Raw genomic sequence first — 26,439 nt, forward strand, 5'->3', positions numbered from 1 at the left:
AATTATGAAACACAGTCTACGTCTAAAGCAACATAACCAAGGGATGGTCCAGGGTCACCCGATCCAGCCCTAACTATAAGCCTTAGCGAAAAGGAAAGTTTTAAGCCTAATCTTAAAAGTAGAGAGGGTATCTGTCTCCCTGATCTGAATTGGGAGCTGGTTCCACAGGAGAGGAGCCTGAAAGCTGAAGGCTCTGCCTCCCATTCTACTCTTACAAACCCTAGGAACTACAAGTAAGCCCGCAGTCTGAGAGCGAAGCGCTCTAATGGGGTAATATGGTACTATGAGGTCCCTAAGATAAGATGGGACCTGATTATTCAAAACCTTATAAGTAAGAAGAAGAATTTTAAATTCTATTCTAGCATTAATTAATATAATATAATATAATAAAATATAATAATATATAAAAGCTTTTTTTTAAGATTTTTGCTAATTTATTAAAATAGAAAAACTAACAAATCGCATGTACGTAAGTATTCACAGTATTTGCCATGAAGCTCAAAATTGAGCTAAGGTGCATCCTGCTTCCACTGATTATACTTGAGATGTTTCTGTAGGTTAATTTGAGTCCACCTGAGGTAAATTCAGTTGACTGGACATGATTTGAAAAGGCACACACCTGTCTACATATAAGGTCCCACAGTTGACAGTGCATGTCAGAGCACAAACCAAGCATGAAGTCAAAGAAATTGTCTGTAGACCTCTGAGACAGGACAATGCACAAATCTGGGGAAGTGTACAGAAGTATTTCTGCTGCTTTGAAGGCCCATTGAGCACAGAGGCCTCCATCATCCGTAAATGGAAGGAGTTCTGATCTACCAGGACTCTTCCTACAGCTGGCCGCCCATCTAAACGGAGCGATGGGGGAGAAGGTCCTTAGTCAGGGAGGTGATCAAGAACCCAGTTGTCACTCTGTCAGAGCTCAAGCAAACCTCTGAGGAGAGAGGAGAACCTTCCAGGATTACAGCCATCTCTGCAGCAATCCACCAATCAGGCCTGTATGGTAGAGTGACCAGACGGAAGACACTCCTTTGGAAAAGGCACATGGCAGCCCGCCTGGAGTTTGCCAAAAGGTGCCTGGACTCTTAGACCATGAGTAACAAAGTTCTCTAGTCTGATGAGGCAAAGAATGAACTCTTTGGTGTGAATGCCAGACACCATGTTTGGAGGAAACCAGGCACCATCCCTACAGTGAAGCATGGTGGTGGCAGCATCATGCTTTGGGGATATTTTTCAGCAGCAGGAACTGGGAGACTAGTCAGGATTGAGGGAAAGATGAATGCAGCAATGTACAGAGACATCCTGGATGAAAACCTGCTCCAGAGCGCTCTTCAGATTTATGTGATTTCTTAGGTTTTATTTTATTTTTAATAAATTTGTAAAAAAAAAAAAAAAAAAAGAAGCTTTTTTCATGTTACCATTATGGGTTGTGATTAGAATTTTGAGGGGAAAAATGACTTTACTTGCCAGAGGCACTGTACATATGTCTTCACAGCCTTTGTTTAAAACTTTGTTGATGCACCTTTGTCAGCAATTACAACCTCAAGTCTTCTTGAATATCATGCCACAAAATTGGTGCACATATCTTTGGGCAGTTTTGCCCATTCCTCTGGATGGGGAGTGTCTGTGCACAGCCATTTTCAGATCTCTCCAGAGATGTTCAGTCGGATTCAGGTCTGGACCGAACCACTCAAGGACATTCACAGAGTTGTCCTGAAGTTGACTGAAAGATGAATTGTCAGCCCATTCTGAGGTCAAGAGCACTCTGGAGCAGGTTTTCATACAGGATGTCTCTGTACATTGCTGTATTCATCTTTCTGCATTAACTGACTGCATTTTTAATTGCAATAATAATAAGAAGAAGAAAAAAATTGCATTCTCATTATGCGGTATTGTGAGTAGATTTTGAGGGGAAAAAAAATATTTACTCCATTTTCCCTTCGCTCTCTGGATTCTGTGGATGCTTTTAGACAGCAACTAAAGACACATTTTTTAAGCTGGCATTTTAGTTTCATTTACTTGACTTTTTATATTTGTATACATTGTTTTTTTTTTATTATTTATATTATGTGAACCACTTTGTGACCTTAGTCTGAGAAAAGTGCTATATAAATAAAACTTACTTATTTATTTTGGAATCAGGCTGTAACACAACAAAATGCAGAAGAAGTGAAGCCCTGTGAATACTTTCCAGATGCACTGTATTCTCTCTGCTTTTCAGCATTTATCTGCTCATTCTCACAACCCCAATAAGGTTGGGACATTGTGTAAAATGTAAATAAAAACAGAATATAATGATTTGCAAATCCTCTTCAACCTATATTCAATTGAATACACCACAAAGACAAGCTATTTAATGTTGGAACATTCCACAGGTGAACAGGTTGTAGAGAAGATTGAATCTTCGACTGGACTGGGTTGCTTGACGCGAGGACGTTTCGCTTAAAATCGCAGAAGCTTCCTCAGCTAAAATTCTTGCTCTGGAAGTCTGACTTCTGTCTGACTCTTGTAGAGAAAACAAAACAGAAGCCAACAAAAGCTGGAGTTTTAAACCTAACCAGACCCCTACTGAGAGGCAGACTGCAGGTGAACAGGTTAATTGGAACAGGTGAGTGTCATGATTGGGTATAAAAGGAGCATCCCCAAAAGGCTTAGCCGTTCACAAGCAAAGATGGGGTGAGGATCACCACTTTATGAACAGCTGTGTTAAAAAATAGTCCAACAGTTTAAGAACAATGTTTCTCAATGTTCAATTACAAGGAATTTAGGGATTCCATCATCTAGAGGCCATAATATAATCAGAAGATTTAGAGAATCTGGAGAACTTTCTACAACCCCAATTCTAATGAAGTTGGAACGTGTGTAAAATGTGAATTAAAACAGAATACATCCATCCATCCATTTTCTTCCGCTTATCCTAGGTTGGGTCACAGGGGCAGCAGCTCAAGCAAAGCCACCCAGACCTTCTGATAGTCCTTCTGATTATATTATGGACTGTAGATGATAGATTCCCTAAATTCCTTGCAACTGAACGTTGAGAAACATTGTTCTTAAACTGTTGGACGATTTTTTTCACGCAGTTGTTCAAAAAGTGGTGATCCTCGCCCCATCTTTGCTTGTGAATGGCTGAGCTTTTTGGGGATGTTCCTTTTAAACCCAATCATGACACTCACCTGTTTCCAATTAGGTGTTCTTTGAGCATTCGTCAACTTTCCCAGTTTGTTGCCCCGTTCCAACTTTTTGAAATGTGTTGCAGGCATACATTTCAAAATGAGCAAATATTTGCACAAAAACAAAGTTTCGGTTTGAACATTAAATATCTTGTCTTTGTGGTGTATTCAATTGAATATAGGTTGAAGAGGATTTGCAAATCATTGTATTCTGTTTTTATTTACATTTTACACAACGTCCCAACTTCATTGGAATTGGGGTTGTACACATAAGTGGCAAGGCCGAAAACTAACATTGAATGCCCGTGACCTTTGATCCCTCAGGTGGCACTGCATTAAAACCTGACATCATTGTGTAAAGGATCTTACCACATGGTCTCAGGAACACTTCAGAAAACTGTTGTCAGTTAACACAGTTCATCGCTACATCTACAAGTGCAAGTTAAAACTCTACCATGCAAAGCGACAGCCATACATCAACAACATCTAGAAACGCTGCTGCCTTCTCTGGGTCTGAGCTCATTTGAAATGGACAGGCGCAAAGTGGAAAAGTGTGCTGTGGTCTGATGAGTCCACTTTTCAAATTGTTTTTTGGAAATCATGGATGTCGTATCCTCTGGACAAAAGCGGAAGAAAACCATCTAGATTGTTACCAGCGCAAAGTTCAAAAGCCAACATCTGTGATGGTATGGGGGTGTGTTAGTGCCCATGGCATGGGCAACTTACACATCTGTGATGGCACCATCAGTGCTGAAAGGTACATCCAAGTTTTGGAGCAACACATGCTGCCATCCAAGAAATGTCTTTTTCAGGGACGTCCCTGCCTATTTTTTTTTTTTTTTCCAATATTTATTTCATTCATTTAAAAGAAAAACAGAAAAGCAGAAATGAATATATTACAAGACATTGAATGAAAAGGACCAGAGAGAAGAACAAGTCTTATATTTTCTGCCCCTTTTTACAATACAATCTTTCAATTTTAAGCATCATTATTTAACAGATTACATTTTAGACTTTGTCACAACCCACTGACTTATTTCATAGTTTTAGCCATTATTTAAAAGATTACATTTTTAACGGGTTACATTTTAGACTTAAAACATTTTATACATTATTAACAGATTACATTTTAGACTTTGTCACAACCCACTGACGTATTTCATAATTTTAGCCATTATTTAAAAGATTACATTTTTAACAGGTTACATTTTAGACTTAAAACATTTTAGACATTATTAACACATTACATTTTAGAATTCATACTTACTTAATCTAGTTTAATAGTTTAATACATTTTTTAAATACTTTAAGCGACCTTGATTCTTTGATTTCTTTGTTGAGGTTGTTCCATAATTTTACACCATTCACTGCAATACTCTGTTCCTTTACTTTGGTTCTGAATCTTGGTTTTTTAAAGACTTCTATTCCTTTCAAATTATAACTACTTACTCTTTTTTCAAACATATTTTGAATGTTTATTGGTAAGGTATTTTTATTAGCTTGTTGCATTGTTTGTAATATTTTCAAATCAACTAAATCATGAAATTTAAGTACCCTATACTTAATGAATAATGGATTAGATGGATCTCTAAAATGACTATTGCTAATCATTTTTAAAGCTCTTTTCTGCAGAATAAATAATGGTTGTGTATATGTTTTACATGTTGATCCCCAGATTTCTACACAATAAGTTAAATATGGGACAATCAATGAATTGTACAATGTTAATAAACCATAACTATTTAACAAAAATTTTACTTTATGCAAAACAGCAATGGCTTTTGATATTTTTCCTTTTGTGTAATTTATGTGTGACTTCCATGTAAGATCTTCATCAATCATGACTCCTAGAAATTTCTTTTCTTTTACCCATTGTATGTCCATTCCATTGCATTTCAGCAAGGCAATGCCAAGCCACATTCTGCACGTGTTACAACAGCATGGCTTCATAGTAAAGAGTGCGTGGTACTAGACTGGCCTGCCTGCAGTCCATACCTGTCACCCATTGAAAATGTGTGGCACATTATGAAGAGCAAAATACGACAACAGAGACTCTGGACTGTGAGCAATTGAAGTCGTACATCAAGCAAGAATGGGAAAGAATTCCACCTACAACATTAGTGTCCTCAGTTCCCAATGCTTATTGGGTGTTGTTAGAAGGAAAGGTGATGTGACACAGTGGTAAAGCATACCACTGGCTCCCAGCTTTTTTGAAATGTGTTGCAGGTATCCATTTCAAAATGAGCAATATTTGCACAAAACAATAAAGTTTCCAATTATACCTGTTCACCTGTGGAATGTTCCAACATTAAATATCTTGTCTTTGTGGTGTATTCAATTTAATATAGGTTGAAGAGGATTTGCAAATCATTGGATTCTGTTTTTATTTACATTTTACACAACGTCCCAACTTCATTGGAATTGGGGTTGTATGTGCAGATATTGCAGATGCATATTGGAATCTGCTGTGGAGACTCGGAGGGAAGAAGAAGTCGAAAGAATTTAATAACAGCGTTCATAAACATGTTGCAGCACAGGAACATTGTGATCAGCTAGTAATGTTAATGTGCACACAAAATGCAGAATGCAAGCAGACTGTCACTGATTGCAGCAGTGGAATGTAATTTGGGTGCAGCAACCTCCATTCAGTTCAGACATGCTTCTTTTTTCCACTGCTCACTTATGTTGGTGATCTGTTTTACTGCTCCCACGCTATCACTTAACATATACAATCAGCAAGCTGGATAGAGGTGGGGGAGTTATTGTCCCACATTACACAGGGCCAGCACTTTCCCGAGTAGTACAAACAAATTTCATTTTACTGAGGTAAATGTCTAAATGTACTCATTTGTTTGAACAGTGGGTTGACTCTGAGCTCCGTACACATGTTCCAGCTCGTCACTCTGTCTCATGAGTGTAGCTACCCTGCAAAGCAAACTCAGTTTTAAGCCCCAGTCACACGGCACTAACGAAGGACAACAAAGCCCAAACAAAACAAGAAATCTGGACTTTTGTTGACATTCGGATGCATCGTTTAACCGTTGTCCAGCTTCGTTCCTGCAGCTGGCGTTTTGTCAGACTTTTCTAACTGTTTAAAATGTGAACGAATCCTGACAACAACCTCAATTCTGTCTTGCGGTCCTCATCGTTCGCGTAGCCGTAATGTCAGTGTTCCATTTGACTGTCCAACCTCCAAAATCCAACGTTTTGGCACGAGGGGTTGACGATGTCTGAACGGATCAGTAACTAAAGCTCCTACGAGCTGAACGTAATCCTTGTATCACTGATGTCTCATCCATGTGTGGGACGAAAGCAACGTTGTCACACAGAAACAATAGCAGTGAGAACGTTTTATCAACTACTTTAACTATTCAAACACATTCCAGCTGTTTGTGGCTGGCCTGCATGTGCACACAAGTTGTTGTGAAGACAAACATCTCTCACATGTTGTCAAGGCAACCAAATCCCACAACTGCAAGTGCTGCAGACATGAGGACAGGGCTGACTGTGCTCGGTCTCACACCCGCTGTTGGTCACATCATCGTGAATGTTTCATTTTGATTTTGTTTAAAGTGTCGAGGTCCTTTTTGCGCTCTTGATTTGCAGAGTTTTGGTGATGGGGAAGGTGCAGGATCATTCGTCCACCTTTCGCAGACAATTTGACGTTTTGACTTTTTATTCTTTGTTCAGCTATGGCTGTGTGCCATGTGACCAGGCCCTTAGTGTGTATCAGTGCCATTTTGTCACTTATCGAGAAGTACATTATTATAAATTAAGGCTGTGAGATTAATCGACTGATGAACTGACCTTTGCAACACTTTTGATATTGCTGATCTTGCTGCCTCCTGTCAATCTCATGCTGTTTTTCAGTATAATTTCAAAAATTCCCTTGGCTCCAGTTGATACACAAATTAGCATGACAATCACACATGCATTTTTATTTGAGTAACACTTTCTACTTATAGTCTGTATTTGTGCACTGACTGTTATGTACCTATTCATACTTTTTGGTGTGATTCAGATCATCGGAAAAGTCTATGCAGATCCCGAGTGCCCTCCCCGTCCCTGGACTTTGGTTTAAATGTGGCCAAATTCATAGAAAGTTCCTCCCACAAGACTGTCCACCAGCATTTTTTCCACTGGCTGTGGCCTGTTGTGACCTCATTCCAGACAACCGGTGAGCACCTAGTGGTAGTGTAACATGTAAAATCTGATATTTTTTCATTGTTGGATGCTAGTTGATATTACGAACCAAGGTCATATGTGTGTATTTTAACCAAAAGAGTGAGGCGGCATCTTACCATTCTTTTATAGTAAAGTCAGACCAGTGAGGAAAACTGCGTCTTAAGCCCCTTTCACATTGGCGCAAACACAGAGCTGCGTATTACAGCATTGTGTTCGTTTAAGTACCCCCGAAATGCCATGGGTACTCAGCCTTTTTCCGTGTTGTTGCATTCGTAGATCTGCTTGCAGCTGCGTGTTTGCTTTTTAATGTGTGCGCACAGTCGCGTGTAGCCCTTGCCGCTATTTCAAACCAATTCAACTCTTTTTCAGTTCATCCTGTCGGCTGTGCAGAACACATCACTGTGCTTGGAAAACAGTGGACTGTATCATGATGATTTTACTGTTGCATACTGCCACGTATGTAGCCATAGCTGCTACTTTCTGCCTCTATGGAAGTGCGCTCAGTTCTCTGCTGCACGGTGTGGTGCATGTCAGAAACAGAGTAATTTAGCATTATTGTATTTATTTATTATTTGTCTTGGTGGATCATTTTCATTGTGTACAGATGTTGCTGAGTCTGGCTATGGTAAAGGCTGCCATGAATGAAACGCTGTGACTCTTTAAACTTTTAAAGCTCCAGTTGCTCTGATCAGGTCCACTGAGTTGATCAAACCTGATCAATCAAGTCGTCTGATGATCGCACCGACATGCAGCAACAGTCACAGCGCTTATTCAGGTTTGATCAGACCTGAGAAAGAGACAGAGACAAAGAGAGAGACAGAGATGGAGAAAGAAAGAGAGAGCAACCAACCTGCTGTTTCTGTTTCTGGATTTATGAGTTGAGGTTTGATTACCTGTTCTGAGCACACAAAGGCGCTGTGGGCTGTGTGATCGTTGCCCTCCAGCTGATTCACTCTGGAGGCAGCACTCAGTTTTTGGATGTGTGCAGGAGCGTTGTGCTGCACAGACCTGCTTAAAACTATTTTTTTGTGTTCAGTGCTCTATGCCAAAAAAATTTAACATGTTTAAATTCTTCCATCCTACGCAAGTAGCCCTCAACATACTGCTGCGTAGGGATCAAAAACTCAGCATAGAGCTGCTAAAAGTGGGTGTAGAACTGCTCAACTCAGTGTAGATGGTATGCCACAACACGCAGCTCTACGTTTGCGCCATTATGAAAGGGGCTTAGCTTAAGGTGCTGTGTCAGTTTGAGTCTGCAGGGGCACACCTCCTCTGCCAGACTGCTTGCTCGTGTTTTCTGTCAGCTTTGTCATTCTTGTTTAATCTCCAGTCATCTGTGTGTTTCTTGTCCTCAGGCCACCTTTTGAGAAGCTGGAGGACTGGTTTGATGCTCTGTCCTTCAACCAGGAGCTGGGGATCCCCCTGCCAACTGAACTGGATGAATTTCATCACAATCTGTATAAACATCACTGGCCCAAAGATGTCTCCACAACCCAGAGCGCAGACAAGCCGCCGACCCTGGCAGCCCCCTGTTTGGACAGTTCCAGTGTGACAGATAATGGCACTTAGCGCTCCTGGCTGTTTGGTCCTTAACGCAACATTTTCACCCCTGCTGCACTAAACCAATCCTTAAAACATGACCCAGACATGTTAGACAGCTGGACCAGAGTCCTTGTGTGGAACCCATTAACTGTAAAGTGAACACTAAGGGTGGAGGAGGGCACATCATGTCAGTGTTGGCTCTGGGAAGAAAAATAAAATACAAGATGTGCAGGGTTTTGACAAAGTTTACAGCCCTTTAAAGTTGATCTGTACCTTTCTGTGGTCTTACTTCTGACAAAGAGGAGCATCTTAATATGTGATGAGTGACATGTGAAAGTCCTTTTCCTTTTTGTGTGTGGGTTTTTTTTTTAATGGGGGAGCTCCTAAGTTGTTGTTTGCTATGTAAGGAATGCACAGAAACCTAAAGAAACTGTTTCATCACACCAAGATATGGCAGAATGTGATATTTAATTTGAGCACCAGTCTTTTTTGTTGTTAAGGGTGGTCATTTTTGGTATGATTTTGAATGAAGTGTTGCATAAACACAAGTTACCACTGACATTTTGCTAACAGTTGGTTAAAGTAGCAGTCAGGTAATGATCATGCTTTTTTGGGGGGGGGGGGGGGTTCCTATGCCATTCTGGGACTTTGAGCCACCTTTTTCCATGCATTGTCGTAAGTATGTAAGACTTTACCATAACATTGCCTTGTACAGAACTGGAATAGTTAGGAAACACCTGTGTATGTGTACATATCTCCTCAATGATTTGCTGTCAGGGAAATTAAGAGTTGTAGATTTTGACATTACTTTAATAATCAAAGCATTAGGGTTTTTGTTAGTATTATGTAAGGTACTGACTGTCAGTTGTAACCACTCTTATTTATATAATTGTAGTTTTTCTTAAATAAATCTGACGGCACAGTTTTGCTTTCTTCAGTGTTGCATGATGTGTTTTAACTCCTCCTGCATGGATCTGCATGCTGATTTGGTTCAAGTTTTACACCCAAAGTCCTGACACAACTCTACATGTACAAGAATGACGTTTGACTCGAGACAGAACTATATTTCTGTCTTTATGGGTTTGACAGGGTTTTTGAACCAAGGACCTTCTGTTTGTGAGGCAAGAGCTAAATAAAGACGGGAATATTTGGAGCTGCTGACAGAAATCAGTATTCATTACATAACATATTGGGGCAGACAAATGCGTTGTAGAAAGCAGTAAATACTTTTCAAGTAAATGAGGAAACATCTATATGTGTGTCTGTGGAAATAAAATTGACATGATAGGTTAGGCTTCATTTTAGTGGGGAAATTATTAATTCATGGTTTTGGTGCCAAAGTTCATCCCATCAGAACTAAGGTGGATTTTAAATACATACAATCAATCAATTTTTTTATATACACACACCCTATTGCTAATTAACCTACTTTTCAGTTGCCAGTTAGAATTAGATCTATTTCACCCTCAAAAGTTAAGCATTTTTGTTTCATTAAAGGTATTTTCATTAACTTAACTGGTAGTTACATTTTTTTTTTACTTTTTTAATGTGCACTTTTGAACATTTTTCTGGTGAACTAAAAGTGACTAACATGTGCACTTTCTTCTATTTTTGACTGTGGTGTTAATGACAACACCTTAAATTGCCTGAAACTCATGTAGTATTTGTGACCAAATGCACCGATGATCTCTTCAAAATAAAAAGCTAAGAACAAATAGTCATTGTCACAGGTACCAACAGAAAAGGTTTTCCAACAGCTCTGACAATGTACTTGACAAATGCCAACAGAGGGCAGCAGTCTACAACAGATTTATCAAGATGAGAAAAATAAATTTAACATCTATAAAAATGCTTCTACAAAAAGTGTTTTATTTCAGTCTTAGCAGCAACAATCTGCTAATCATACAAATATTCAAACAAGTGATGGACACAGCTTATACAAAGAAAAAAATAAGCACAGTCTCAAAATAACGACAGTAAGATTACATGGAACAAGAAACAATGTTGCATTCAGCTACAATTTTTCAAAGACATCTATATCAGACATATCTTTGACACCACAAGCAAATACAGCAGGTAACTGCATGCGTTCATGTTTGTACAGATTAAACTTTGGACTGTTTCTAATCCGGTTTTCATTTAAGGAGTTATAAGTATGTAGCTCAAATGTGTGGATGTAATCGAGGCACCCAAGTGTGTCAGTGTTTCAAAACGCAGTTGTGCAAAAGCAGACCTCAGGCCTGTGCCTGCTTTCTGACCCGTGTTGTGGCAGTGCTTCTTTTTGTCCTGAGGACTAACCATCTCTGCTTCCTGAGAGCACTCTGTGTTCCTGTCACTCCTTAACCTGTGGAAGAAAAGCGCCCACCAACGCACTCGATGATTGCATTGGCCTGTTGACGATTAAATGAAAAATTGAATTGGCTGCATTCTGAAGAATCATACTACGGCAGTTTCGGAGGCGTTCCCTCCTCTTTAGTGGGCCTGATTTACTTCATCTTCCTTCATCCTGTGGCAGAGGAGACTATTTTGTGGTCACAGTAGTCTTGATTATGATGTGTGCATCTCGTCTGTTTTACTCGGCCCAGCCTCTGAGTACAAGTGGAACTATTCTGTATATAACCCACACCTTCTGTGAATCAAACCAAAAACAAAACAGCCAAAAGGTTCTGACTTTTTTCCCTTCTTACCAAACACATCTGCCGACCAAGAACTACTTTTGTTGCGTTTATAAATTCTCGTACTGCTATGACATAGTACATCCACATGTTCAGCTTATCAAATAAGGATGTTAAAAACCATTGTATCAACCTTCAACCAATGGTTTCCAGTTGTAATGAACACCTCACCCATATCTGCTGTGTGTGACATGTAAAACCATAGATGTGTAAGCAAAGGGGACGTAAAGAACACTGCTCAGCTTACACCTTTTAAAACAAAGGCTATTCAAGGAGCTGGAAAGAAGACTGGAATGCTTTGGTCCAATTACAGATAATCCTTGTCTTGAAGCAGCTGCACGACTTCTCATGCTCCTGGAGTTCCGGCCTGTTGGCCCATGAGGGGGTCCGCACCCTCTGCTCCCTCCTGCACAGGGGATGCTTCTTCCTCAGCTGTGATTACGATGGTGTTCTCGTCGACCAGCTCGCAGGTGGGGTTGGAGAAAGCAGACATCGGCAGGGTGATTCTCTGCATCTCCCCGCTCATACACCATCTGCTCATGCTGCTTTTTAAGTCTCGGCCCCTAAATATAAATGGCTGCATTATTCACATGCGCACTTACTCATCTGAAGCCCTCAAAATAAATCATACATCATAATTCCATTACAGTGCTGAGGTTATTGTTAGGTCTGTTCCGCAACCTACAAACCAGTTTCAAGTCATATTCCCTCTGCCAAGAGGGTTTAGTTTTTATTAGCCAGCAGAATGTCAAAAGGACAAATTTGAATGACATTTTGGTGGAGAGGTGCAGCTTTTATCAAGGCCTGATTCTGTCTCAACACTGATCCGGATCTTGCCTTTGATCTTATTTGAACTTTGATACAGATCTTGCCTTTGATCTATAATCCTGGCTCCCTTGCCCTTGATGAAAGGGTGCATCCTGCCTTTGATCCCTGATACTTCATCTTTATTCCTGAGAATCTGTATTCAAGATTGCTTATTAATTCAGAAATCATACCTCAAAATGACAAACAGATTTCACTGAAATTTGGGAGTTGAGTACATCTTGAATCAAGGAACAGCTGATTAAATTTGTGTGCAGACCCACATCAAGAGCTCAATCTTTACATCTTGCAAACTTTGATCCTGGGACTTTGTTTTGATCTTGTCCTATTTTTGATCAGTCTTTTTAGGTTTCCAAAACCTGAGAGACCACACACGTGAAGATAAAAAAAATCATGGATCTAACAGGTTTGGTCGTACAGTGTGTGGTGTGCAGCCACACGGTAAGAACAACACCACCACACACGAACAGATTTCACACACGAACATTTACAGTTCAGACAGGAAATCTCGCAAAATCTCGAGAGATTAAACGTGACTTCAGAGTAAACAAACGGAGGTACTTTGTGGACTATTAAAACAGAGGGAAAAAACGATACAAAAAGAAAAAGAAAAGGTGCTCTTTAGAGTGGAGACAGCGCGACCACTTTCTGGTAAGTCAGAACAGCTGTTTTGATTTTATTTTCTGCTCCGTCACCTCGCTTTCTAATTGGCTGAACGTCACATTCAGCAGGCTGCGTACTCGTTTGTGGTTGGAGAACACAACACCCTGCGATATCGGGCCCAAAAATCCCACATGTTGAATATCCCCGATTTGCAATCGGAGCGCTCCTTTAGCGTCATCACAATTGTGGGGGCGTCCTTAAGATTATCGGAAGGGGAAGATCGGGTCCGATATCGGCCTAATTATCCTGCCGTGTGAACCCAGCCTTAGATCGTGTAATCAGAATTGCTGATTGGTGCAGCAATCAAAGGACAGTATCTACTGCTTAGGGCCCTGTCCCACTGGCATTTAGGAGGATTTGCGTATGAAATGAGGAGACAAAAGCTGAGAGTCCGCAACAAAGGTGGGCAGAAATGACAAATGTCCCGGGGTGGATCAGCGCATACATGAGGAAGAAAGCGGATATAACAGGGAACAGAAGCGAAGGCGACCGCGGAGGCGCCCACAAGAGGGGCACAGCGGCTGTGATGCACTCGCTCCATCCGTGCCCACTCTGTCTGCATGCGCGACATACCATTTGCGACCGTGATGTGGCCGTGCTGTGCACGCGTCATATCTGTTTTGCACGCTGTCCCGGTCCGCCGCGCCAACCCGTCGGTTGCGGATATCAGCGGATGACAGGGGATATGCAGCAAGTTGGTTGTGTATGTCCTGCGTATGTCTTCAGTATGTGTTCAGGCAGTGATGCGGATCTCATCCGCAGCAGGATTTTTGAGCCGCTCAAAATCCTGGCTGCGGACATGCGTGCCTCTGCGGATGATCACGGACGTGTTCGGATGGCAGCCAACTCATACAGGAATGTTACACAGTTACTGCGGTTGTTTGGCGGATGTGGGCCACTTTTGTGCGCATTCCATCCGCAAATCCTCCTAAACACCAGTGGGACAGAGCCCTTAATCCCAATTCCTTGGATCAAATTAAGAGAGAAATGGTGAAGACAACATTACCTTCTCGACAAGGTTCAAAGCAGAATGTTGGAGATCAAAGGAATAACCATCACATGAGGAAAAATGATCCATGTAATGATCCAGAATTAATTTACTTCCAATACATTCTTTAAAAGCTCAGCCATACTTGCACCTGTGTGGCTGTCATTCACCAATTCTGAATTCTAGAACCTACAAGGGCTGTTGTCATCCCCATACCACCTTCTCAAACTGCCTGTGTAAGTGTGGCTTCAGACTGATGCGGGTTTGAAAGATGATCACTCCAGCAACAAAGGTCAGGACCTGTATCCACAAAGCAACTCAAAGCCCTCTCAAAGAGCTCCCAACTTAGCCTAAAAATTCTTGGCAAGGAATCTTAGCCTGAGAGAGATCCAAGAGATGTCTGAGAGCAACTCTGAGCAAAGAGGGGACAGAAACTTCTATCTTTGTGAGGAGGTGGGGTTGACCCTGTTGCTAGGTATGACACAGTTCTAAGAGCTGTGACTGGTTGTCTCAAAAAGGGAAGAAGAAACAAACAAATAAACAAAAATGGACAGTGAAATCAACTGATCATATAACCTGAACTGTCTTTAAAAATGTGTAACTGTGAAAATAATTTAATGTAATGAAATTCAGCAAAACTAAATTAATTGTTATACAGCTTGAAAATGTTTGAACGTACCTCAATCACATGCCGATTATCTATATATTAAAAGTGTGCATTTAGTAATTTCAATGCAAGTACATAATATATTTATATATAATACATGCATGACACAATGGTCCATTTAAAAATCAAATGACAAAATAGAAGTGACAATAAAATAAAACAACAATATTAATAATAATAATAAAAATAATGATAATATTAATAGTTAATCAGTGAAATCTCCTGCTGGAATCAGTGGCTGCAAATAAAACCTGCACCCTTTTGTCCCTTTCTGGAATGTCTTTGGACACCACTGATTTAGTTTGTTTTTTTTAGATTTTGACATTAAAAACTGATCTGTTGCACATAGTTTAAAAAAAAAAAAAAAAGGATTTCTCTGTTTTCTTTATGCATGCAGCAAAGCTGCAGCTTCACCGCACAGAGTGTCTCCTTCAGTTTTTACCAAGAGTGAGGCTGTAACGAAGCCATATGGCAAATGTACTTACATAAAAAAATTACTGGTTCAAAAGTATGATGCAATGCTTAAACAGCCTCGGCCATATGAGCATGTACCTTTTAACAGCATCTGCACGAGGGTGCATGTGCGCATGCATGAGCTTTTGAAAAGAGCGGAAATGACTGAACGTGCGTGATGCACATGAGATGTCTTGTAAATCACTCCAGAGATGTTATCGGATTACAAAACCAGTATTTACAGTTTTAAAAGTGTTTATTTATCACTAGCTTTTACATAATATATGAGAAAGGTGTTATATTTACACAGAAACGCAGCGGATTTCAGAGCGGATTGCGCCACATTGAATTAGCAGCCAGAGAGAGACCAGCCGGTGACGTCACATTGCCTCTCTAGTCTGACTGGCTGTCACCCCCCAGAAAAAGCAGATTTGCATGATTCATAGTATAAAAATAGGAAACAAAATGTGACCTTTTAATCTCTTAAAATAGGTCAAGGTTAGCCATCTTCAAACTTGTCCAAGGTCTGTGTCCCAACAATATTCCCTGTGAATTTGAAGACTGGCAGTAATAGGACTGGACTTATGTTGAGCACAGAAATAATTTACAATAACCCAAATTTTAATGGCCATGGGTAAAAATGGCTTGAGCAAAAGAACACCCACAGACATACAAATGAAAAGAAAGACATTCTGCGGCTCTTCAGTGACATGATGCATACAACTCTAATAAATGTCAGTCACTGGCGTTTTATTTAATGTCCTCTGTTGTGATGCATCAAGTTGTTAGCTTTGATGTTGGAACTTTGTTTTGTAGCCTAGGCAGTAACTGTTTAAAAGGTTAGAAGCTCCCCTCTGATGCTGGCCTGGCACTGGGACTGAATAAAGAGCCGATAATGGCACAGAGAATAATCTATCTGACTCAGCGTGCTGCTGCTCATTGTTAATGATGACTTCCTGAAGTAGATAAAGACCGCACTAATCAGATGTGAGAGCCAGGCATAATGTCAGTGAATATGTGCGATAACATATGCTCTACTCGACATTCTGCAAGTTCATACATTAAAAAAAAGCAATATTTTACACTGGAGGTTTTTGATTCCTCTTATTTTCTTGTCCATGTTTAATTCTGGTTGTTTTGACAACAATGTCTCAAAGGTGCTTCGTAAATGTGTGTAAAACAAAAGCATCATTCTTCAGAAAGTTTAGAGATAAAACTATATTCAATCAAAAATGTGAAACCAATGACCCTTTTTTTTATCATGCTCTTCTATTAAACTTATTAATGAATTGAAAGTTATCCCTTCTGGATAGCACATAGTTTGTTTGTTACTGACCTCTTATAGAAGTAGCCGATTGTGATACCGACTCCCAGGATGATTATAACAGCTATCATGAAACTGCCAATCACGTAACCTGCAAAAGAAAGCAAACACAAAGTTAAAAACTTATAAAGATCATATTCTACAGCCAAAGACTTAGTTCCTCCCACATATCCCTTCAGGAAAACGTACCGACAATGCCGAGGTCCTTTTTGCGTTTGGGTGGTGTGTGCACTCGCTGACTGATTCCCAGAACAGGCTGTACAACGGCAGCTTTTTCCACAGAAGCTCCAGACTTCGCCGGCTCTAAGGTCCCCAGTGAAACCATGACTGTGGGACTAAGTGAGTCAGCAGCGACTTCCACAGTTGGAGGTTGTTCTAAAGACATGATGAAACAAAAGCTGTTAAACAGGCCATGTGATTGGTTTGTTAGCATCACTGTTGCACACAACACAACATGAGGACCTCTCAAACTGAAAACACAGCAGTTGCCCATCACGTCAGTCACATTCTGAGTGAATACATCATCGTCGTCGTCTTCACCAGCTAAGTGACGTCCAGTTTGTTTACACTTTCGCCTGCTTTAGAGCAAGATGAACTGCTTTCCTGTTGTCCTGTAGTCCATCCCAGCCTTGTGCAGGTCTACAGTTTTGTCCCTGGTGTCCTTAAACAGCTCTTTGGTCTTGGTGGACAGGTTGGACTGTGATTGATTGTGTGGAAAGGCGTCTTTTATACAGGTAACGAGTTCAAACAGGTGCAATTAATACAGGTAAAGAGTGCAGAATAGGAGGACTTCTTAAAGAAAAACTAACAGGTCTGTGAGAGATAGAATTCTTGCTGGTTGGTAGGTGATCAAATACTTATTTCATGCAATAAAATTCAAATTAATTGTTTAAAAATCATACAATGTGATTTTCTGATTTTTATTTCAAGAGTCTGTTGAAGTGTACCTACGATAAAAATTACAGACCTCTCCGTTCTTTGTAGGTGGGAAAACTTGCAAAACTGACAGTGGATCAAATACGTATTTGCCTCACTGTATATACGAGGTCTGTTAGAAAAGTATCCAACCTTTTTTTTTTTTTTTTGCAAAAACCTGATGGATTTGAATCACGTGTGCTTGCATGAGTCAACCTTGAACCTTCGTGCGCATGCATGAATTTTTTCACGCCTGTCGATTGTGTCATTTGCTGGCAAGCAGCCTTTGTGTGAGGATGGGTGTAGTGCTCTCGGCGGATTTTCATTGCAAGGAAAATGATGGAACAACTGGAGCAACTCGACTGCATCAAATTTTGCCAGAAACTGGGCGACAGCCAGGTGGAAACCATCCGGAAGACTCAGACGGCTTTCGGTGACGATGCTATGGGCATCACACAGATTAAGGAGCGGTACAACTGGTTTAAAGACGTCCGCACAACGGTGGAGAGCGAGCCACGCTCCATTTGGCCATCAACATGCAGAAATGACCAGATCATTTCCAAAATGAACGCTGTGGTGATGCGGGACCGTCGTGTGACTATCCGAGAAATTGCGGAAGAGGTGGACATCAGCACTTTTTCAGAACATTCTACTGTGACAGAAGATTTGGCCATGAAAAGAGTGGTAGTGAAATTCGTGCCAAAGCTGCTGACGGCGGAGCAAAAGCACCTTCGTGTTGAAGTCTCACAGGACATGCTGGACTCCGAAAAATGATGCCCACCTCTTCCACAATTTCTCGGATAGTCACATGACTGAAAAGCCACGAAAGCTGTCTGAATTTTCCGAATGGTTTCCATCTGGCTGTCGCCCAGTTTCTGGCAAAATTTGATGCAGTAGCGCTGCTCCAGTCGTTCTGCTATTTTCCTTGTAATGAAAATCCGCTGAGAGCACAACACACGTCCTCACACAAATGTTGCTTGCCAGCAACTGACATAATCGACAGGTGTGACAAAGTTCATGCATGCTCACAAAGGTTCAAGGTTGGCTCATGCAAGCACACGTGATTCAAATCCATCAGGTTTTTGAAAAAAATAAAAAGGTCGGACACTTTTCTAACAGACCTCATACATACACACACACACACACACACACTAGATTTTTTTTTAATCCATTAGTTTGATAATGTTCTTTGGTAAAGCACTCTGATTTCTGGTAAAGTGAATTATGGATTTTGATATATATATATATATATATATATATATATATATATATATATATATATATATATATATATATATATATATATATATATATATATATATATATATATATATATATATGGTGCATCTGGAAAGTATTCACAGCACTTCACTTTTTCCACATTTTGTTATGTTACAGCCTTATGCCAGTAAGTCCCTTCGGCTGCTCCCTTGTTTGCACTTGGGGTCGCCACAGCAAATCCAAGGTGGATCTGCATGTTGAATTGGCACAGGTTTTACGCCGGATGCCCTTCCTGGTGCAATTCCAGGGGTGGGATTTGAACCCGGAACCTTCTGCACTGAAACCAAGCGCATTAACCACTTGGTCACCACCCCTGCTTACAGCCTTATGCCAAAATGGATGAAATTGATTTTTTTCCTCAAAATTGTACACACAATACCCCAATAACAATACCACAATAACTAAGAAGTCACATGTACATAAGTATTCACAGCCTTTGCCTTGAAGCTCAGAATTGAGCTCAGGTGCATCCTGTTTCCACTGATCATCCTTGAAAATTTTTACAGCTTAAGTGGAGTCCACCTGGGGTAAATTCCGTTGATGGGACATGATTTCGAAAGGCACACACGTCTACATATAAAGACCTACAGTTGACAGTGCATGTCAGAGCACAAACCAAACATGAAAAAGGAACTGTCTGTAGACCTCCAAGACAGGATTGTCTTGAGATGCAAATCTGGGGAAGGGTACAGAAGCATTTCTGCTGCTTTGAAAGTACCAATGAGCACAGTGGCCTCCATCATCCATCAATGGAACAAGTTCAAATCTACCAGAACTCTTCCTAGAGCTGGCCGCCCATCTAAACTGAGCAATCGGGGGAGAAGGGCCTTCGTCAGAGAGGTGACCAAGAACCCAATGGTCACTCTGTCAGAGCGCCACCATTCCTCTGTGTAGAGAGGAAAACCTTCCAGAAGGACAACCATCTCTACAGCAATCAGGTCTGTATGGTAGAGTAGCTAGATGGAAACCACTCCTTATTAAAAGGCACGTGGCAGCGCACCTCGAGTTTACACCTGAAGGACTCTGAGACCATGAGAAACAAAATTCTCTGGTCTGATGACATAAAAACTGAAGACAAAAACTGAACTCTTTGGTATGAATACCAGGTGTCATGTTTGGAAGAAACCAGTGAAGCATGGTGGTGGCAGCATCATGCTGTGGGGATGATTTTCAGCAGCAGGAACTGGGAGACTACTCAGGGTCGAGGGAAAGACAAATGCAGCAATATAAAGAGACATCCTGGATCAAAATATGCTCCAAAGCACTCTTGACTTCAGACTGGGGTGACAGTTCATCTTTCAGCAGGACAATGACCTTAAGCACCATTGGACAGTGTCATGGCTATGTCCTCGATCTATTTGATAACTTCATATCTCCTCTGTCACGCCATGATGCATACTGTTCTTTGCTTACCACGCTACACAGGTCAAAGGGCAAACTGTGGAGGCAAACTCATCTGCAATTTCCCCTTGGTGTACCCTCAACAAAAATGTGGATAGGATCAATTACATTCACTTTAATGTCCAACAACACACAGCCAAGATATTAAAGGAGTGGCTTCAGGACAACTCTGTGAATGTCCTTGAGTGGCCCAGCCAGAGCCCAGACCTGAATCTAATTGAACTTCTCTGGACAGATCTGAAAATGGCTGTGGACCAACACTCCCCATCCAACCTGATGGAGCTTGAGAGGTGATGGAAAGAGGAATGGACAAAACTGAAAGACTTGAAACAAAAAGACTGAAACAAAAAGACTTGAGGTTGTAATTGTTGCCAAAGATGCATCAACAAAGTATTAAGCAAAAGGTGTGAATATTTATGTACATGGGATTTCTTAGTTTTTTGGCCCTTTGGCAGAAAAAAAACTTAATCATGTTATCATTATGGGGTCTTGTGAATACAATTTTGTTAGAAAAAATTAATGTACTCCATAAGGCTGTAACATAACAAAAAACACTGAATACTTTCCATATATACTGTGTATATATCAGTAATTGCACAATCAGGTGTACCACTAGTGTTTCACTTTTGGCGAAAAATGAAATTCAGTATAATGCTTAATAGTTTGTTTCACAATGATAACAACATCCCAAGGGATCTTCATGCAGAATTTCATGAGCAAATACCATTTAGATTTTTTTCAGTGACAGACTGAGTGCTTGATCCTTGTGAACAAAAACAGGTACTACGGAGACTACATTAGGTTTGTGAAGAACTCTTTTATTCCAAAAAGTTACACACCAAAGCATTGGAAATGGTGTTATTTCTGTGTCCTATAATGTGAGTCAAAAGACTGGACCAAAATTTCTGCTGTAAAACCTCCATCATAGTTTTACAAGTGATTCCAGTATAGAGCTACTACTACGGAGACTACAAGGCTCTACGGAGACTACATTTGGCACAAATTGTCATTCTTGAGGTACTAAAAATAAATATATCACTTCCAATTTCTAGATCATGGTTGAGACAAAGACACTCTAGTGAAATATATTGGTATCATTCCTGCACCTAGTGTTGCCTCTCTGTGAATATGCTACTACGGAGACTACAATATTTTGGGGGACATCCACATCCCTGATTATGTGAATTTCCCAGAGGTTCCAGCAATAAAACTGAAACAAATTACTAGCACTGTTTTGTAGGGGATCCATTTAGGTGTCAAATCTAATAAACAGGAATTAGGAAATCAAAGGATTTATGTTTAGAACATAGTGTTTTCTCAAATGAATTGACAAATTTGGATTCTGGTTACAAACCTATTATTTTACTCAAATGACTGCTGCTTGGCTCCAAGTGAAGATATTTTGATTCCGTAACTTGTGTCATGACCAGAGAAATACTGGGAATGTCACTGATTGGTGTAGTTCTTTGAAAGGTTCGAGAGGATAAATATCAGCTTTATTATATAATGAGCAAATTTCACATGAAACGAGGTAACATGCAAAAAAATTGCATTTTTTCACCATATATTGACCATTTTTGAGGGGTTTTTTATGCATTTCCAAACTGTAAAAAGCAGGGCACAGATAAAGGTATGCCCAAGGGTCCTTAGCAATAGCTTCTAATGTCCCTAATGGCAATATTTTATAAGATATAGGTTGGTAACATTGCATTATTAAAATGGTAACACCTGACTGTGCACTTACCATGAATTGAAAAAAAAAACATTTAATTCACTTTACCAGAAATCAAAGTGCTTAAAAAAAAAAAAAACATTATCACAACAATAGATTAAAAAAAAAATCTAAAAACATTCAAACAATGGACTATTCCATGCCAAATCAACAGATGGGTGCCCCAACCTGTCCTGGAAAAATGTCCAAACAATAGATATTGAATGCATCAAAGACTCTGAAAGCTCAAGTACAACTGGGCCAGCAGCCAACATGCTTTGAGCTTATATATGAGTATATATATATATATATATATATATATATATATATATATATATACACACACACACAAACATAAAGAAAAGGTCTGAAAACTATCTGAAAGCTCTGCTCAGAAATCAACACCCCAAACTGAAAAATATCTTGGAAATACCAAAGAATAACTGTGATCCAGATCCCATTTTAGATCTATTATTTAAATCAGTTTTTACAGTTTACAAATGCACTGATTATGGACATATCACATATGAACAGGAAATGTTTTTCTGTACTGTGTAGTACACTGTGGTGCAAGCTCAACCCAAAGAAGATTTTTCAGTCAGTTGAATCATCTTGTTTTTACATTTCAAATTACTCTCCCAGCATACAAAACAATTTTTCTTCTGCACTGCATCAGTACATTAAAATAAATAAATAAAACTATTTACTACCCTTCTTCTTCTTCAGCCAAATGAAAAAAAAAAAAAAAAATTACATACTTTCTTTGAAAGCACCTCTGTCAACCTTTTTCAATATTTATATTGTTTGTTTTGTGCTAAATATATGAACAGTCAATAATTTGTTTTTGTTTTGTATTTTCAGAAGAAGAGTCAACATGAAAAGCTTTGGATTTACTTGACATTACTTTGGCAAATAGTAACGACAGATTTCATTTGGTTTTTTTTTTTGTTTGGTTTTTTTTGGTCCCTCTTTATAGGGGGAGCAGGATCATTTTTTATACAGACACAAACCATTTTATTTATTTACTTATTTGTAAAGTTGAAATTTGGCCGTATACTGATGCACTAATGAAAAAACAAACATCTGAGCCCTCACTCACAGAGAAACACTGGGGTGCTTAAGACTTCTACACACTAATGTCGTCCCAAACAGACACCTCACGCTGGCTCCTCCAGAGCAGACAGTTTAACATCTATTATTCAACTCTTTATTCACACTGTCTAAAGAAGTTGTTTACCAAGTGTGTCAAAGGCCATCAAGTAGTTAAAAAAAAAAAAAAGACACCAGCCAATTATCTCTCGTCTCCAAGGGAAGCCTGCTTTTCTCCACCAATGAGCTGAGTTTGGGGGTGTGACATATGCCTTGTTTTTCAAAAAGTGACTGCAGGGCCTCAATATCACGTGACTTGGATTGGCTTTAAACAGGAGAAGGGAAAAGTATGTGATGCCTCTAAACAGAATGTCAATCAATCAATCAATTTTTTTATATAGCGCCAAATCACAACAAACAGTTGCCCCAAGGCGCTTTATATTGTAAGGCAAGGCCATACAATAATTATGTAAAACCCCAACGGTCAAAACGACCCCCTGTGAGCAAGCACTTGGGTACAGTGGGAAGGAAAAACTCCCTTTTAACAGGAAGAAACCTCCAGCAGAACCAGGCTCAGGGAGGGGCAGTCTTCTGCTGGGACTGGTTGGGGATGAGGGAGAGAACCAGGAAAAAGACATGCTGTGGAGGGGAGCAGAGATCGATCACTAATGATTAAATGCAGAGTGGTGCATACAGAGCAAAAAGAGAAAGAAACAGTGCATCATGGGAACCCCCAGGCAGTCTACATCTATAGCAGCATAACTAAGGGATGGTTCAGGGTCACCTGATCCAGCCCTAACTATAAGCTTTAGCAAAAAGGAAAGTTTTAAGCCTAATCTTAAAAGTAGAGAGGGTGTCTGTCTCCCTGATCTGAATTGGGAATTGGTTCCACAGGAGAGGAGCCTGAAAGCTGAAGGCTCTGCCTCCCATTCTACTCTTACAAACCCTAGGAACTACAAGTAAGCCTGCAGTCTGAGAGCGAAGCGCTCTATTGGGATGATATGGTACTACGAGGTCCCTAAGATAAGATGGGACCTGATTATTCAAAACCTTATAAGTAAGAAGAAGAATTTTAAATTCTATTCTAGAATTAACAGGAAGCCAATGAAGAGAGGCCAATATGGGTGAGATATGCTCTCTCCTTCTAGTCTCCGTCAGTACTCTAGCTGCAGCATTTTGAATTAACTGAAGGCTTTTTAGGGAACTTTTAGGACAACCTGATAATAATGAATTACAATAGTCCAGCCTAGAGGAAATAAATGCATGAATTAGTTTTTCAGCATCACTCTGAGACAAGACCTTTCTGATTTTAGAGATATTGCGTAAATGCAAAAAAGCAGTCCTACATATTTGTTTAATATGCGCTTTGAATGACATATCCTGATCAAAAATGACTCCAAGATTTCTCACAGTATTACTAGAGGTCAGGGCAATGCCATCCAGAGTAAGGATCTGGTTAGACACCATGTTTCTAAGATTTGTGGGGCCAAGTACAATAACTTCAGTTTTATCTGAGTTTAAAAGCAGGAAATTAGAGGTCATCCATGTCTTTATGTCTGTAAGACAATCCTGCAGTTTAGCTAATTGGTGTGTGTCCTCTGGCTTCATGGATAGATAAAGCTGGGTATCATCTGCGTAACAATGAAAATTTAAGCAATACCGTCTAATAATACTGCCTAAGGGAAGCATGTATAAAGTGAATAAAATTGGTCCTAGCACAGAACCTTGTGGAACTCCATAATTAACTTTAGTCTGTGAAGAAGATTCCCCATTTACATGAACAAATTGTAATCTATTAGACAAATATGATTCTTACGACTTGGCACTAATCCACATCTATTTATTTGTGGGTAACAAACAAATGACTAATTAACTACAAAGTTTATGGCTGACTCATCACATGGCCCAGTTGCTTTTGTAAACTAATGAGACTATTTGTACAGAAAAATGTCTCCTCTTTATTTTTTCCCCTCACACTGCCAAATTTATAATAACAAGAAGAGAAATAATGAGTGAAGGCAGTATCAACAGAATCTTTTTTGACAGTAAATTAAAAGCGGTCACTGTGGCTTTGTTGCAGATTTTTTTAGCTCAGCCTTCAGCAACTGTGAATATATGGCTGTTTGTCACCAAATGCAAATCTGTTACAACCCTTAAATGATCAATTTGCCCAATACTAGTGATTACTTTTGTGCACAGTGTCAAACTCTACCTTTGCATAAGTCCACAGCACAGAACTGTCTCCGGATCGTCCCGTCTGTATCGACAACGTAGCACCAAAGCTTGTCAGAGGAGTCTGGGTTTCTGCAGTAGCTGTGATCTCCAACACCTGTGGCAGGAAATTTGTTCATCTCCCTTTTGTCTGCTAAAACACTGAATTCACCACCGCCAGCACAAAAGAGGGGAAATGGCAGATGAAAATGCCTGTAGGAGTCAGGACCCTGAACTCAGCACCAGACCCAAAGTGGTTAAAATACCACTTTTGTGCTCACTTCTCTGCATGCCATCCCAACATTACACACACGGACCATGTCTAAAAAAAAAAACACCATCTCAGCTCCATCACAGACTTTTAAATGTCTTCTGTCAGGAAATGGATCTGATGCATTCACTGACCTCAGCATCATCACACGCACGTCTGTGTTTACCACATGTACAGTCCATGGTGTTTACCTGTTTCTGAGTCCGGATGGCTTGTGACGTCATAGTCTCTTGTGGCGTTGGTCCAGATCAAACAGGTCAGACCCGAGGAGGAGCTCCTTTGTTCTCCTCTGTAGTCCACTGAGTTAGAACTCACACACTCTACAGAAGAAAAAAACGTGTGAACGCAACACACAAGTACGATCAAAATCAGGAAAGCTACTTCACAGCTATGACATAGAGAACATTCCACGATGCATATTACCGTTCTGATGGCCACTGGATGCGCTGCTGTCCGCAAACGCAACACCGCGGAACAAAATGTGCACAGAGAAAAACAATGTGCAGCGTGAAAAAAACATGCTTCAGGATTGTGCGTCTCTCGCTCCGTCTCTCTCTCTTTCTCTTTGTGCAGAAAATGTTTGAAATGAAGAGCCTGTGCTTAAAGCGACACACTGCTCCTCTCACCGGAGTCCAGCCCTTGTTTTTGTCGGAGGAAAAGCTTCTCCACAAACAGCCTGCAGGAGGAGCAGCTGCCCAATGCAGAGCCAACCCCGAGGTCCTAAAGCCCGACGGGTTCTCTCTGTCAGTCGCACACAAACAACAGCAGCTGAGCGCGCGCACAGTAAAACCGCGTGCACATGTTTGTTTTTCCTTCTGTTGTGAAAACCTTCACACCTGTCAAGACTCCACAGTCTGTCAGCGGCACATCTCCAGGTGATTGTGACACCAGAAGGCTGGTTACTTGAAAAACACCTCGTGATTTAAAAAAGAGAGAGAGGTGGAGAGATAAAAGCAAAGTTCGCACAATGTTATCAACAACTCAGTGAGCACAGGACCAACTCCGAGCACCGTGATCACAACCTTTTTTAATGCAGTTGTTTCATGTAGTGTTTTGTGCATTTTATTG

General features: G+C 40.3%; 2 protein-coding genes across 3 annotated transcripts in view; one reads left to right on the top strand and one right to left on the bottom strand.

Moving 5' to 3' along the window:
* Positions 1–9,829, top strand: part of limk2 (LIM domain kinase 2) — an 82,774-nt gene extending 72,945 nt beyond the window's left edge. Inside the window, 4 exon segments of the mRNA XM_034170289.1 lie at positions 7,192–7,231; positions 7,234–7,266; positions 7,269–7,347; positions 8,711–9,829. Of these exon segments, the coding sequence (XP_034026180.1) occupies positions 7,192–7,231; positions 7,234–7,266; positions 7,269–7,347; positions 8,711–8,924 (366 nt within the window). The 3' untranslated portion in view covers positions 8,925–9,829.
* pik3ip1 (phosphoinositide-3-kinase interacting protein 1) overlaps positions 1–26,027 on the bottom strand; it is a 33,657-nt gene extending 7,630 nt beyond the window's left edge. The window contains exons 1-6 of one of the 2 annotated variants that reach the window (XM_034170288.1): positions 25,795–26,027; positions 25,563–25,691; positions 25,102–25,218; positions 16,682–16,867; positions 16,505–16,583; positions 11,870–12,135 (exon numbers count right to left, since the gene is read on the bottom strand). In XM_034170288.1, coding sequence (XP_034026179.1) covers positions 11,919–12,135; positions 16,505–16,583; positions 16,682–16,867; positions 25,102–25,218; positions 25,563–25,691; positions 25,795–25,891 — 825 coding nt within the window. In that variant the 5' untranslated portion in view covers positions 25,892–26,027 and the 3' untranslated portion in view covers positions 11,870–11,918. Of the gene's footprint in view, positions 1–11,869; positions 12,136–16,504; positions 16,584–16,681; positions 16,868–25,101; positions 25,219–25,562; positions 25,692–25,794 lie in introns of those variants that run through there. The other variant, XM_034170287.1, reaches the window with a different exon arrangement.
* Positions 26,028–26,439: the final 412 nt, after the last annotated feature.

The sequence above is a fragment of the Thalassophryne amazonica genome, chromosome 5, assembly GCF_902500255.1.
Source record: "Thalassophryne amazonica chromosome 5, fThaAma1.1, whole genome shotgun sequence".
Classification (NCBI taxonomy): Eukaryota; Metazoa; Chordata; class Actinopteri; order Batrachoidiformes; family Batrachoididae; genus Thalassophryne; species Thalassophryne amazonica.